We start from the raw sequence: 14,769 nt of genomic DNA on the forward strand, positions 1-14,769 counted from the left end.
ATAGTGTCATCAGTGTTCCTGTGACAGCAGACCGCCGCCATATAGCTGGAATATTGCTGAGTGTGGCGTAAAACTAAACTCACTCACTCACTCCAGTGACAGCAGCCTTTCAACAAACCAGACAATAATGTCAGCCATCAATGAAAGACAATGTTACTGTTATTGTGCTTGTGCTTGTCACCTTCACCAAACAAATACCAGGATTTACCTTCAGTGTACTTACTATCACAAGAGTATGATTTACCTGTTAGTATTGTGAGCTAATGCTCTGTCCTGTATGAAGCATATGTGACTGGAAGTCATTCAGCAACTAATTTGTTTGATGTTCATGTACAACATGTTGTTTAGTTACTGTATATATTAATGCACAAAGGTGTTCTCCATGACTCCGAACTGTTAAATATTCAGTGAGAGATGGAGAAAAACCTTCATTGATGAAGCTGCTGAAAATGTCATACAAGTTTCTTTGTCGTTTTATCAATAATAAATGATTATCAGTCAGTCTCGGTGTTGTCTGTTTTGTTAAATATACACTTCAAAGTTGAGAAAACCCGCCTACACTGGTCACCGACATGAATGTAGAGCCACAAGGCATTGTAGTGCATCCATAGAATTTCTTGAATTACTGTAACATCAGATCATGAAGGTCATACTGAAGCTCACTATTACACTTAACCTGATCCTGATGACTACTTATGGCATTACAAGTATACATTTAAAGGGCTGACCCTAGTTGTCATGGTTACAATACAGTACATGGATGTCCAGAAGCAGTAAAATTTCAATATTTGCAACAACTGTTGTACAACTTGTACATATCATATACTTACTGCATACTCAATATCTGACAGGTATGATATTATTCAGCCTAACATATGCAGACACAAAAGGTGGTTGAAAAAAGGTTATCCTGTTCCTGGATATCACAGGAATCAGAGAAAGGATAACAGTGTGTTGACATCAAGATTAGTAGGACCTGAACATCCACGATAAAATATATCGACTGGATTTGGAACGCTTTTGTAACTCATTGAGTTTCCCATCCCTGTCCAGCAGATGTGCTGTGATTTAACTCAATGCTGTGTTCAGCCATAGTACTAAGTGAAAGTAGTATTAAGCCCAACCCACCCAGAAGCTACAAATACCAGCAGACTAACCGTCAGTCTTGTTGGTGTGCGGAATATGCATCATGGCTGAAAGCAGACATTGCATCTCCAAAACATTATCAGTCAGCCTTGTGTTTTGTGTAGATGTTTCCGTTCAAAGTGATCATGGCAATGTTGGTACATTTAATTACAAAAATAAGTGAAGTCAGTAAAATATGTTTATTACCCAACAATGACAAAAACCTGTAAAAATATTGTGTCATTGAGTTCCTTTCTCTAGTGTGTCTTAAGCATGTAAAGTAATGTGTCCTAAGTATGAATTACCATCACAAAAATTGGTATTTAAATACTGAACTATTTCACAATGGGAAGAGATTAAACACTTTCAGCCACACCTCAGTTGTTGATACCTCCAGCAACCCAACTATAATTGTACTACAATACTATGACTATAGATAGTAAAAATGCAGCCAAGATGAATGAGAAATTGCCACGACATTACATATTTGGACAGATAGAACAGGTAATATGAAACATTGGGACAACAGAAATGGTCTTCACACACTTTACTCATGTGAGGAATTGAACTGGGTCCTTTGTTGTGACAAGCAATGCGTCAGCCACTGTGCTACAACATGGCCCTGTATTGACATGAACAACGAAGAGTGATGTCTCTTAGAAAGTTAAAACAATAACGATGTCAGGTCTCCTGGTCTACAAGTGTCTTAATCATCATGAACAGGCCTTTACTAGCTGTTATACAGGCCTTTACTAGCTGTTATACATGCAAGTTATGACCACTGATTCTCATTCCTGTGATTCCTAATTATATCTATACTTCCCATCAAAAGTTTAGACTCACTAGTATTAATATAGCCACTTACTTCAGGCAACTGTTCTAAACTAAATTTTGGAAAATATTGACTACTGTTTAAAGGTACTGTTTACAGATGAACTGATGTATTGTAAAACATATTCCTAACATTGAAAAGATTATTATTATGAGTTCAATAGATGCTAAAATTCAGTGAAAATTGGCGAATTCTTAACAAAACTTTACATCAAAACGAAGCTGTTCACATGAATGGTATTTGCTCATGCTTTTCAGCAATTTGATGCATGATCCTCGTGCAATACATCTGCATAAGGTTTGCAGTTGATTCCCCCAAGTTAGTGGAGAAATCAATCTTCGATGTAACCATATATATATACATAACATATAGTAAGTGTTTTAAGTGAGTCTAAACTTTTGATGGGAAGTATATATGTCTATATTTCTTAACTTCTTACGTCCTCCATTTAGATACCATGCAGCATGTAGGGGGTAGCCTCGTGTTTAGACTGTTCGTCCGAAAACCCAGGCTGATTCCCCACATGGGTACAATGTGTGAAGCCCATTTTCTGGTGTCCCCTGCTGTGATATTGCTAAAAGCAGTGTTAAACTTACTCACCCATACTACGTACAAGGCACAAGTAAGTATTTATCTCACCCACAGTGGTAGTTAGCTGTGTGTAATAAAAGTTTTTTTCTGAACTGGTCACAACATGATATGATACCGCAGTGAGGCAGAGAAGCTTTATACAGTCTCCCTGCTTTAAGTTATATATTATGGCTCTTGTTCTGTCAGACAGGAAAACTTTGAAGATGCTCAAAGCCCCCATCTGAGTCTCAGCGATTCCATGGTTGTCTCGACATTGGAGCTCTCATCCTTCGCATGGAGACCAAACTTAAGCTCGGGACCATCCTTGCCCTCCATATAGCGGCTGTCTGTTGGCTCGTCAGATGGCTGCCATCTACAGCAGATAAAGTGAATATGCAATGCCTTTTACTGAGAATGACTAATCCAGTCACAACATACATTACATCACAATAAATTAGTTGAAAGAGTCATGTATGTACAAAAAATGCAATGTCTATATGATACATTGCTCAGTTTGGGAAAAGTGAGTTAGTGAGTTTACGCTGCTGAATTCAGCAATATTCCAGTTACATGTATATGGCTGCGGTCTGTAAATAATCGAATCTGGACCAGACAGTCCGGTGATCAACAGCATGAGCAACGATCTATGCATTTGGGATCCGATGACGTGTCAACCAAGTCAGGAGCCTGATGACCCGATCCCGTTAGTCGTCTCTTACGACAAGCATGGGTTACTGAAGATCACTCTAACTCGGATCTTCACAGGTCTTTGGGAAAAGACTGTAAAGAGAATGAGTCAAGTCTGATTCACCACCCTCTAATAAGTAAAGGATCTTATATGTAAGTAATATTTGATCGATGTCATGGAAACCAGGGCAAAAAAGCTAGTGGATAACAGAATGAGCAATAGTCAATCACATTATGATGGGTATGATGACACAAGTCATTAAGTCACACATCATACCAACCAACGTATGCTTGTCAAGCCTTGGGGCCAGTAGACCAACGTGCCCCAGTCTCGACACTTTAAAGCAAGACTCACATAGGTCAGCATGTTGTAATGACGTCCTTACACTGAATAACATGTTCGGTGGTATGAATATTGTCTGATTTGCTACCTCTCACATGTATCGATCTGCCGATATTAGTGTCAATCTCATAATATATCCCAGTATTTTGTTTCCATGGTATCAATATGTCTGAAGCAGACTTGGCAAGTTATCTGCTGCGTGATACAATGTGAAGAAGACGGCAATGCCAAAGCGAAGAACAAGAAAAGTTGTTGGACGAAAGATTGGATTCTCCGCCAAGACATTCATGCAGCATACAACCCCGTTAAAAATCGAGGCGTGGTTTCTTTCATTCAGGCAAAGCCATGTATCACGCTTGTATGTGAACATTTACCACATGACACCAAAACTTAATTTGATCTAACTTGCCGTGTAACTGGAACAGTTTCTCCACTCTCACAACACAATCAGTGCTGGTTTGATTTGTTGAATTTGATAAATCACTCAGACGATATGACATAACGATTGGACAGGCCAACCCGTGAGAGTCCACCTTAAGACTGAAGCTGTTTACCACTGTAGACCAGTCCCATCAGTAGGACCTGTCACTGTGGATACCCTTCATTCAAATCAAGAGATGCTTTACACATTAATTAAAGGATGTTTAGGACGTACCGTGTATCACAGCTGATGCGGGCAAGGTTAGTCAGGTTGCAGGTAGACATGTGCGCTGTCCTGTAAATTATAACAACATAATGACTAACAGAGATATTATCATAATTCATAATCATATAGACAACAAAATCAATTAAAGATATTGGTAGATTGTGTTTCTAAAGTGTGAAGCGTTTATACATACAATTTTATTTGATTAAGCCAAGTAAAACAAAAATATCTACTTTGTTATGACAGATTATATACAGGGTAGTGGCCACTGGTTGTGACAAAGTATAAGCTGGTTGTCACCTGAAGGATAGGTTATTTAAGGACATGTGAGCCTACATTTCATTCTGTGAACAGTATTTAATTCTTTTAAATACATGTACTTTTCTTGTCTATAAAATTTGAAAGAGATTAAATCAACTGGTTCACCTCATTCCGAAGATCATGACATCACCCGCCTTGAAATCTGTGGTTTTCCACTGGCCTCCAAACTTGTCTGTTATTTCAAAAGGGTCTGTTGTAAACCAACCGGTGCCTGCATTGTAACATGTGAATATATGAGAAAGTAATTGCAATATGTGAATACACTATAAAAGTGTTGCAGTATGTGAATACACTATAAAGGTGTTGCAGTATGTGAATACACTATAAAGGTGTTGCAGTATGTGAATACACTATAAAGGTGTTGCAGTATGTGAATACACTATAAAGGTGTTGCAGTATGTGAATACACTATAAAAGTGTTGCAGTATGTGAATACACTATAAAGGTGTTGCAATATGTGAATACACTATAAAGGTGTTGCAGTATGTGAATACACTATAAAAGTGTTGCAGTATGTGAATACACTATATAAGTGTTGCAGTATGTGAATACACTATAAAGGTGTTGCAGTATGTGAATACACTATAAAGGTGTTGCAGTATGTGAATACACTATAAAGGTGTTGCAGTATGTGAATTCGGTACAAAGGTGTTGCAGTAAGTGCATACAGTATAAAGGTGTTGCAGTATGTGAATACACTTTGAAGGTGTTGCAGTATGTGCATACAGTATAAAGGTGTTGCAGTATGTGAATACACTATAAAGGTGTTGCAGTAAGTGCATACACTATAAAGGTGATGCAGTATGTGAATACACTTTGAAGGTGTTGCAGTATGTGAATACACTATAAAGGTGTTGCAGTATGTGAATACAGTATAAAAGTGTTGCAGTATGTGAATGCACTATAAAGGTGTTGCAGTATGTGAATACACTATAAATCTGTGGCAGTATGTGAATACACTATAAAGGTGTTGCAGTATGTGAATACAGTATAAAGGTGTTGCAGTATGTGAATGCCCTTTGAAGGTGTTGCAGTATGTGAATACACTATAAAGGTGTTGCAGTATGTGAATACACTATAAAGGTGTTGCAGTATGTGAATACACTATAAAGGTGTTGCAGTAGGTGAATACACTATAAAGGTGTTGCAGTATGTGAATACAGTATAAAGATGTTGCAGTATGTGAATACACTATAAAGGTGTTGCAGCATGTGAATACACTATAAAGGGGTTGCAGTACGTGAATACACTATAAAGGTGTTGCAGTTTGTGAATACACTATAAAGGCACTGCAATATAGAAATACACTATAAAGGCACTGCAATATAGAAATACACTGTAAAGACATTGCAATGTGTGAATACAGGATGTTCAATAGTTATATTGTAGAAATGTTCCAGATAATGCTTAGTATTGGTACTACATTGTATTGTGATAATAATTTGTGGACCCATGAATGTCCGGGTTAGAATTGGTCTTCAGTAACCCATACTTGTCGAAGATGTGAACAATGGGATCGGGTGGTTAGGTTCACTGACTTGATTGACATGTCATTGTATCCCAATTGCGAAGACCGAAAGACATGCTGTTGATCACTGGATTATCTGGTCCATACTTGATTATTTTCACTCTGCCACCATCTAACTGGAATATTGCTGAGTGTGGCATCAAACTAACCTCATTCACTTACTTTTTCAATCAATCAGTCAATCAATCAATCAACACTGATACAACAACAGTGTCAGAGCTACCTTTGAGCCTTGCTTCCTCTGCATCAAGATTACCATATGTGTTTTGGAAGTGATCAAATCTGAAATATTCAATAACAATTATCATTTATCAAAACAGATAGGTTTCATAATCATATCCAGCATGATCAAAACATGTTAAATAATATTCTGATAAGTTGAAACAATAAATTCACACACAGAGCAGCAGTTATTCATGATACCATATTGGGCAACTAAAGCAGTGATCATTTGGTGAAGGTGGTGCCAGGTTCTAAGAATGTACATATTTCATGTAATATTTTGCCATAGGACACTCAAACTTTACATTTACAATGCATTCTATTCATCCCTGTTAGTTAAGATATGCCAATAAAATAAATGAAATCATTTATTATTCAAGCACAATCACACAATCATAAACATACCTAAACAAATTTAAGAGCCTTGTTTAAATTTATACATTGTAATACATTTACAATGGTACATTTGCAGACACTGTGTAGAGCTGCTGAAAGCACCATTAATCTTATTATTAATGTTTGTGTTTTAATGCACTCAGGCACTCCATGCCTGCAGTAGTCTGTACCAGACAAACTAGTCATCAGTATTGTGAGCCACATCCAACTGGTGCTGGCAGACTGACTGACTGACTGACTGAGTTTGGTTTTACGCCGCTTTTAGCAATAATCCAGCAACATCACGGCGGGGGACACCAGAAATGGGCTTCACACATTGTACCCATGTGGGGAATCGAACCCGGGTCTTCGGCGTGACGAGCCAACGCTTTAACCACTAGGCTACCCCACCGCTCCGGTGCTGGCAGAAGATGGCTCACAGACAACCAAGTCACCAAGTCGGACCAACTGAACTTCATCTTCTCCTTTGACAGCCAGCAATAGCTGGGACTGACACCAACATCTGTCATGAATTAGCACAAAATACTTCAAGTGTTGATACCTGGCCTCAAATTTGCATGAAATTAATGCAATTAGCTCCACCTCTGAACTATGAAACCTAATCAGAAACTCATGGTTTTATCAAGACTTTTGTTGAAGCCATTGTGGCTGAGTTGGTTAGATAGCCGACTTTGTGTGCTGTTGATAAGGTGCCCTACTCTGAGGGTGTGGCTTCAGATCCTAGATGGGACCCCGAAGAGAACTAGAATCTGTAATGTATGGGTAAAGTGTAATCCCAAATATTGCCAGAAACGTCATAAAGCTGGGATTTAGAGAGAATACCTAAAATCACAAACTTAAACTCCAACTACTTGGTATGTGAGCTACCCTTCATCAAATCAAAAGTAGGAAATTAAAAATACAGCATAGGCCAGGCCAATTTTATTTCTTGTTTTACGGATTTTTGTCCTCAGAAAACCTAAAGGAAGGAGAGAAGAAAAATAAGTCAAAGTAGTATTCCTTCTAAATACTCAAAGTATGTTACTTTTGGCAATTTATGAAGTAAATATGGTTAAAAAAACAATCCAAAAACAAAATTGCTTACATTTTTGGCCAATAAATACATTAGGATTTTATTTTTTGAATGGGGAAAATTAATTATTATTTTTTTTCTTATTCTTGAAAAAAATATGACAGGCGGATCCGTAAAACAAGAAATATAATTGGTCTGGCCATATCTCAAAATGAAATCTGATCACCATCCGGATTTTACATGTTCTAAGCGATGCTACATATGAGTTAGCGTAATCCTCTGAATGTCAATGGCTGTGTTGTTTGTTCCCTAGGCCAGCTGTTGCTGTATTGGACATTTTCACCATATGAGTGAGAAGCATATTTCTTGTAGAGACTAGAGCAGTTCACAAGGTTATCAAAACAGAAGACCCTCTGTAATACACAGTGGGCGACTGTCATAACTGCTTGATGAACCTGTGTAAAACAAACTGATAACTGACATGGCAACCTAACTCACCTAAAGTGTATATAGTCAACTTGGGTATACATGCCATGTTTTCACCAGTGTTTAATGCGAGAAACACAAACATATTTGGCATTATTTCATGCTACAAACAGTGCAAGATAGAACAAACTTTATGGATAACAACTTCTTTATATTCGTGAGTGCGACGTTTCGATACAGATACTTGTACCGTTGTCAAGCATAATGGAACATAAAGAAGGGGGAAGTATATATATACTGGATGTAACAATGTAACAAAGAAAACAACATAATTAACATAATTGGCTAGGCAGAAAGCTGATGAAACCAGAGAGTAGACAAAGGACAGGCGTGGAAGCCAATGATGTACAAATAATAATGAGATGTTTATACAGCAGAGTTTATACAGTAGATTGGGCTTGGTGGATGAGTGCATCATAACCGGATGGAATGAAGTATCCTTGGTCTCGGTTGATGGTGGGCTTTTGGCATTTGATGTGGATGGCTTTGGTGAGCTTGCGTTTAGTGAAGTCTGTTTGTTTGTTAGAGAGAATGGTGATGTCAGACCACTCTATTTGATGATTGGGGCTTGCTTTGATGTGGTCGGAAATGGCAGATATGCTGTCGGAATTGGTAACAGAGGTCTGATGGTCTTTCACTCGGGTGTTGATGGGTCGGGACGTTTCACCCTATGTAGCTCTGCCCACAATCACAGTTTATTTTGTAGATGACACATTTTGGGTTGTTGTTCACTTTCACTTCTAAAATGCCACTCAAAGAAGTTAACAGTGCAAGAGATGTTCATCCGTTTTTCTATAACCTGGAATCATCAATGACTTTCAGCAATCCATTAGTATAATTTCCACAGCTATTTCACCTTTCCTGCTTTAGTGGAATATGTTTTGGCAGATAATCAAGTTGGATTGTTCTTTGGCATCCATTGTACATATAAAGTACATCCTGTCTTTCTCAACACAATCCAAACTACTCAAAGCACCAAAATCTGCTTTGCTCATTTGCCTCCCTTTACCCTGTCCAGATACCTGGTGAATAACCAACGCTCCAAATGACCTTTTGTCCCAGTTTGCTTCCAGGGCAATTGTATATCTATATACATGTAGGTATCACAAGGTTGTGATTATCTATGACTTGCATTACTTCAGTCTTTTATCCCACAACAAGCCATGACATGGCTTGTACAAATTGATGTTAAACCCAACTAGCTCACTCACTCCATCACTCACCCAGGTAGTCGATTTGATCCCTCACACATGGCCAGGACACCCATCTCTACACTGATATCTCCGACTGGCGTCCACATGGTGAGCAGAGACTTGGAGCCACGACTCATGTACACATTGTCCACATGGACCCCGGTGAAGGCATCGGTATGCACGGCACTGCAGAGACGGAATGTACATCAACAACGTGTTCATCCCAAACATCTCCATTTTGTTGGGAAAATACTATGCAGTTGAATGAATAGCACAATGCCTCGAAACAGATTTCCAACAAAATTGATCTCTTGAGTAGGAGAAATTTGTCTAAGCTACTAGTCAGGGTTGGCAACAGGAACATCGATTTTCAGCGGAAAACTTAATATTGTGTCATCGAATGGGGGTTTCTCAATGGATTTAGACGAACAGTTTGAAATAAAATCCGCGGAAAATTGCCATCCCTGCTAGTTAGAGATTGGAGCGCTAGTGGTGGTGTTACTTCAGAAATGAAGCTTTGGCTGTGAATGGGTCCAGGGTATATATTACAACAAAATGGATACACAAGATATTCCAAGATGAAGCATTAGGTCAAATCATCCCCAAAGTACACTTATTTGTACACTGCGTACAACACTGCTAGACACGGTGTATGAAATAAGCCAAAATCCAGCCAGACATCAGGGCTGGTAACTTCAAAATGTTGCCAGTCCAAAATGGAATTAACCAGACCAATTTACGCAGATGTATTGAACATCTAAATTCTTTACCACACCATCAGGCTGGCTAGCTGTAGATTTAGACCGTCCGTCAGAAATCTAGACCGTCTCGGTCGGTCGGGAGTAAAGTAATACCATTCACTATCATATAATACTGAGCTATAATTGCTTCATTTCTATTTGTGATAATGTTCTACTGACAACTGCTTTGGACTCGTAGCCATATTTTGGCCACTGAACAAGTTTAGATAAATCCTTCTACAAGTATATTGTTATGAATGTAAGATATACAGCTAGGAGTTACTGTTGTGCCTCTTCCAGCTGCTGTAAGAAGCAATGGCAAGTAATAATTCCTGGGTCAATAAGTGCCTACCGTAACCACTTGTAGTCCAGTGTTGCAACATCTTTCCCAAAGAACTTCTTGAAGAAACTGAAAGCTGTTAATAAATAGGATTGACATTGAGGTAATCAGTAGAATTAAAGTCCAACATGTCAGAGTTATGGGAGAGTGAGATGTTATCAATACTTTGTACCTACTGCTACTTGTACAACTACTCATCCACTTCTAAAGAGTAAACACCCTCATACAATTTATCCTTGAAGCGCTCTTGTTTTTTAACTAATAAGTCAATCAGTGTAAACTCCAGTTTTCATTCTCAGCTCCCTAGGAAGTATCCAACCCTCCTTTTGTGCTGGAATGATACAAGTTATGTGTATACGGCTCGACTTTGGTGATTCTGGGGTGCCAAGTTTGAAGCACCAGCCCCTCACCAATATCGTCATGAAACCTAATTGTGCAAATAGGTGTGTCCTGGACCTGAAAATCTCCTGCTACACCTTGATAAACCTAATGTATAATCACTAGATGCAGAGGCCTAAAGGGAAATGTGTTAACAAGGGGCGGGTAAATACATTTAGAGGGCTTGTCGTAAAATTGGTTTCTGCAATGTATTTTGCATCAAATTTGGAATTGCCATTTGTTTATATATAAATGTACCTTTTAAAATATAATTGTGATGTATATCATGACATTTTGATGCATATTTGCAAACCCCAGGACATTTGGAAAAATGGTTACAGAGAGAAGAGGTCTGGAAAAATCTCTATGGCACCTTGACATATATATATATACTAGTTAAGTAATCTTGAGAGTGATGTTAAATCCCAATTTATTTCACTTTATTCTTGTGTGATACTTACGTCTCGAACCTTCAATGACGGCTTTGACAGGATCTTGATGGGTTATACCGGGTACTCCCTTGAGGTAAGAAAATCATGTATGACAAACAGTTCATAAAGTCGGTAAATCAGAACAATTAATGGACATCTAAAATCAGTATCCAGTAGTCTTGTTTTACTGTGCAGGGGCCATACTTGACTGCAAAACTGATAGCCATTCAAACAACATGGTGGGTAAAAGTGACATAAGAATAGGTCCCCTGCACCCTATTGCTACATTCAAGGGGAAACTATAAAAATTTCTGAGTCACATGCCTGGATTCAAACCATGGACCTTAGGATCTGAAGTCAGACACCTTGTCCACTTGACCAAAGAGGTTAGCCCATCAGCAAGCTGCATTGCAAGGATGTCATCTATTGGATGACTCCATGCCCTACTACATATTTCCCAATCAACCAAAGGCATGTCCTGGGCCGCATAGCAGGGCACTTAGACTTAATTTGCTCAAATTTAATATTAACATGCTCATCTAAATTGGGTGCCAATGCAGCGGCAATAAAATGTCAGATCTGAAGTCAGAAAGCCTTGTCCACTTGACCAAAGAGGTTAGTTAACCTTGACAAAATAAGAATGTCGTATGTAGGATGACCCCACATCCCGCTAAATGTAGGACGCCACACCTTACATAGGATCGGCAGACAGGGCAGATATGACTTACCTCCATGGTGGGTACACACCCAACACCACAGCCTTGCTGGAGGACACCTTTCTCCAATGGCTCCGACGGGTGGAGGATCCCCTCCCCCTGGTCCTTCAAGTACTGTAGGACTGCCAGTCGTGCTGCCAGAACCTCCCCCCGATCGTGGAGACCTCGGATGAACAGATATCTAGAAAACACAGTCATCACAACGTACAATCAATCCATTATTTTAGATTACAAGTAACAGATGGCTTGATCAATGGTCATCAGGTAAAATGATCTGTCTGTGCAGATATGTGAGTCTGCAATATTGAATCTACATCAAGGAGGTCTGTAAATATTCCAGCCATGACTGCATCCCCATGTTTATAAGGACTGCAGCAACTAAAATATGACAGTTCCATTTTTTCATACAGAAAAATTACAAATTTAAGCAATTTTCAATATAAATAGGGGCACACATACACACAAAGCACAATGTGTACCCCTCTGTTCTTTGAAAGGGATGTGGCCAAGGAAGGTCACATGGTATTTATGTATTAGGTGGACTGAAAGGGTCAACATTGGCACGGGTACTACAGATATATGTACCCCAAGGTACAAATATTTTGCAATGCACAAATACAATTCCTTTGGGGTTGGTTATTATGGAGTCATCTGTTGTTTAGAGTATGGGGGATGTTTATGTATTTTGAAAACTACCTGGGATACTCATAGTTCCCGTGCCGACAATGACCCCTTAACTATGTGTTAGTTATAAAAAGTCTGTTGTACAGACCCTGAAACTAATATATCCAATGAAAGCCCATGCAAGTAAAAAAAGTCTCAGGGCAATCCTTTTCATTATATTTTATGATTATTTTTATGAACAGTAATTTTTCTGTAAAATATGTTCATTTCAGAGACTAGATGTTAGTTTATATTAGTTAGAATTAGGTCAGTTCAAAAAGAAGTCATAAATCACTAGAGGCAAATATACTTTAGACTGTCTTTTTAAGTAAAAAGTATATTAACAGGCTAGACAATGGCAGAATGAAGGCCTGTACTATGACTGCCACAGGGGCTTGTAACGCTGAAAATTGCCATCAAGGTAAACACTGTCACTGACGGGGTCTTAGTACTACAGGATCCTTTCATGTAGTACTAAATTAATTTATATTGGGTAAATACGGTACAGGTGTGGCTAACGCAGCAGGGTTGAGTTGCACGTGAAAGTGGTGTCACGAAGTCACGTGAGAGAGGTTTCTTGGTGTATGGAGAAGAATGAACAATCATTTGAGGTCTTCGCACTGTGCAGGCGAGCAGCTATCTCCATTAAATTGACTGAGTAAATGATTCCGTATGGAAGTTGTTCATGCTGTTTGGCAGTTGAAACCTTATGGTACTTTTGCGTAAGTTCAAGTGTTTTTGAAGAGTCATTATCAGCCAGTAGACCATGAATGGGGCGGCGGAGCTGGAGACGTCTGACGATATCTCGGAAATTTACAAGATAAGTATTCTTCTTTAAAATTAGATATATATATATATATATGAACATATGAAATGAATATACAAATTATTGTGAATTTGAGTTTTATCCTAACGTGTATTAAGTGTTTTAATCATTCTCTTAAATATTGCAACTATCTGCTAATTAAAGTTAATTTTGCATACATTGTTTTGCAGGAAGACGAATGTACGGCCTAAGCATCGCGTAAACATTGCACATGTACTTTGTAAATAAACCTGCTCGTCTGCTCGTTGAGCTGGACATAACCCTAATGTGTGTTTTGTTATACAAAATAAATATTTTATGTTCGGTTGATCGAAGAGAATTAGAACATAAGACAGGGTTACTGACAGTGTATATCTTGATGGCATTTTTAACGTTACAAGCCCCTGTGATGACTGCCCACAGTTTTATGTTTCTAAAAGAAAGGGACAGCCAGGTGTTCGAGAAGCACGTTCACAGACAAAGTTATTTATTCATTAACCTGTGCTGTGCCGTCTCCGTCCATTCTCGAACACCTGGCGGTCCCTTTCTCTGCACTCCTCCCTCGTAACAAACAGTGAACTGTGTCAATATTTTAATGATAGTTTGTTAAACAACTTTATTATTTTTAGGCAAAAATTCTGCAAAAACCTCACAGAGTGGGTATGATGTTTTGATTATGATCAGCGTTTCATTGAGTATTTTATGTTTATTAGTTTTCGAGTTAGATTGCAATTCATCGGTCCGCTTTTGAGCCAAACGGACTATAGGCCTAGCGGTAGGTTGGTCAGATAACCTATGAGTTTTAATGCCTGGTGACATACCCCTTGTCATGAAGTTCTTTGTGCAGAGCCTCGACGTCATTGAGTTTATCATTGCAATCCTGCAACTCCTGCAGATAGCCTGATGGAAACTGTACTGTCCTCGTCCCAAGTTTCACCTCCCTGGTCGCCATCTCCGATGTCATGTTGTGTGAAAGCGGGGTATCAGTCAAACATAAGATAAAAATAGTTTTTCCTTTACATTACAATCGCCATGTTGAACAATAGTATATGTCCCATGTAAATCACATGATCTCATCACGTGACCCACACATACGGCGCATTTCTGTGCATGGGCGGATCCAGGAATTTTGACGGTGTGTTTCACTGTGTGTGTGGGGGTGGGGGTGTGTGGTGTGTGGTGGGTGTGTGTGTTTTTAAGGGGGTTCGCCTCCGCCAAGCAAGGCCGCCAAGAGGAGGGTCCGAACCCCCTGAACCCACCCTCTGGATCCGCCAATGGAGTTTTTCGGTGTTTGGTTGGTTCGATTGCTGTTTAACGCCGCACTCAGCAATATTC

The 14,769-nt window shown here is 39.0% G+C and overlaps 1 protein-coding gene across 1 annotated transcript; it reads right to left on the reverse strand.

Annotated features, from left to right (window-relative positions):
• Positions 1 to 1,306: 1,306 nt before the first annotated feature.
• Positions 1,307 to 14,497, reverse strand: LOC124280599. The gene is made up of 9 exons (XM_046716579.1): positions 14,256 to 14,497; positions 11,979 to 12,147; positions 11,281 to 11,338; positions 10,454 to 10,517; positions 9,392 to 9,547; positions 6,276 to 6,334; positions 4,630 to 4,735; positions 4,213 to 4,272; positions 1,307 to 2,900 (listed from the first exon to the last, which is right to left on the reverse strand). Exons 1-9 carry the CDS (start codon positions 14,396 to 14,398, stop codon positions 2,756 to 2,758), a joined length of 960 nt encoding a protein of 319 aa, XP_046572535.1. The 5' UTR covers positions 14,399 to 14,497; the 3' UTR covers positions 1,307 to 2,755.
• Positions 14,498 to 14,769: the final 272 nt, after the last annotated feature.

This window comes from Haliotis rubra, unplaced genomic scaffold (genome assembly GCF_003918875.1).
Source record: "Haliotis rubra isolate DU_JTF1 unplaced genomic scaffold, ASM391887v1 Scf27, whole genome shotgun sequence".
Taxonomy (NCBI): domain Eukaryota; kingdom Metazoa; phylum Mollusca; class Gastropoda; order Lepetellida; family Haliotidae; genus Haliotis; species Haliotis rubra.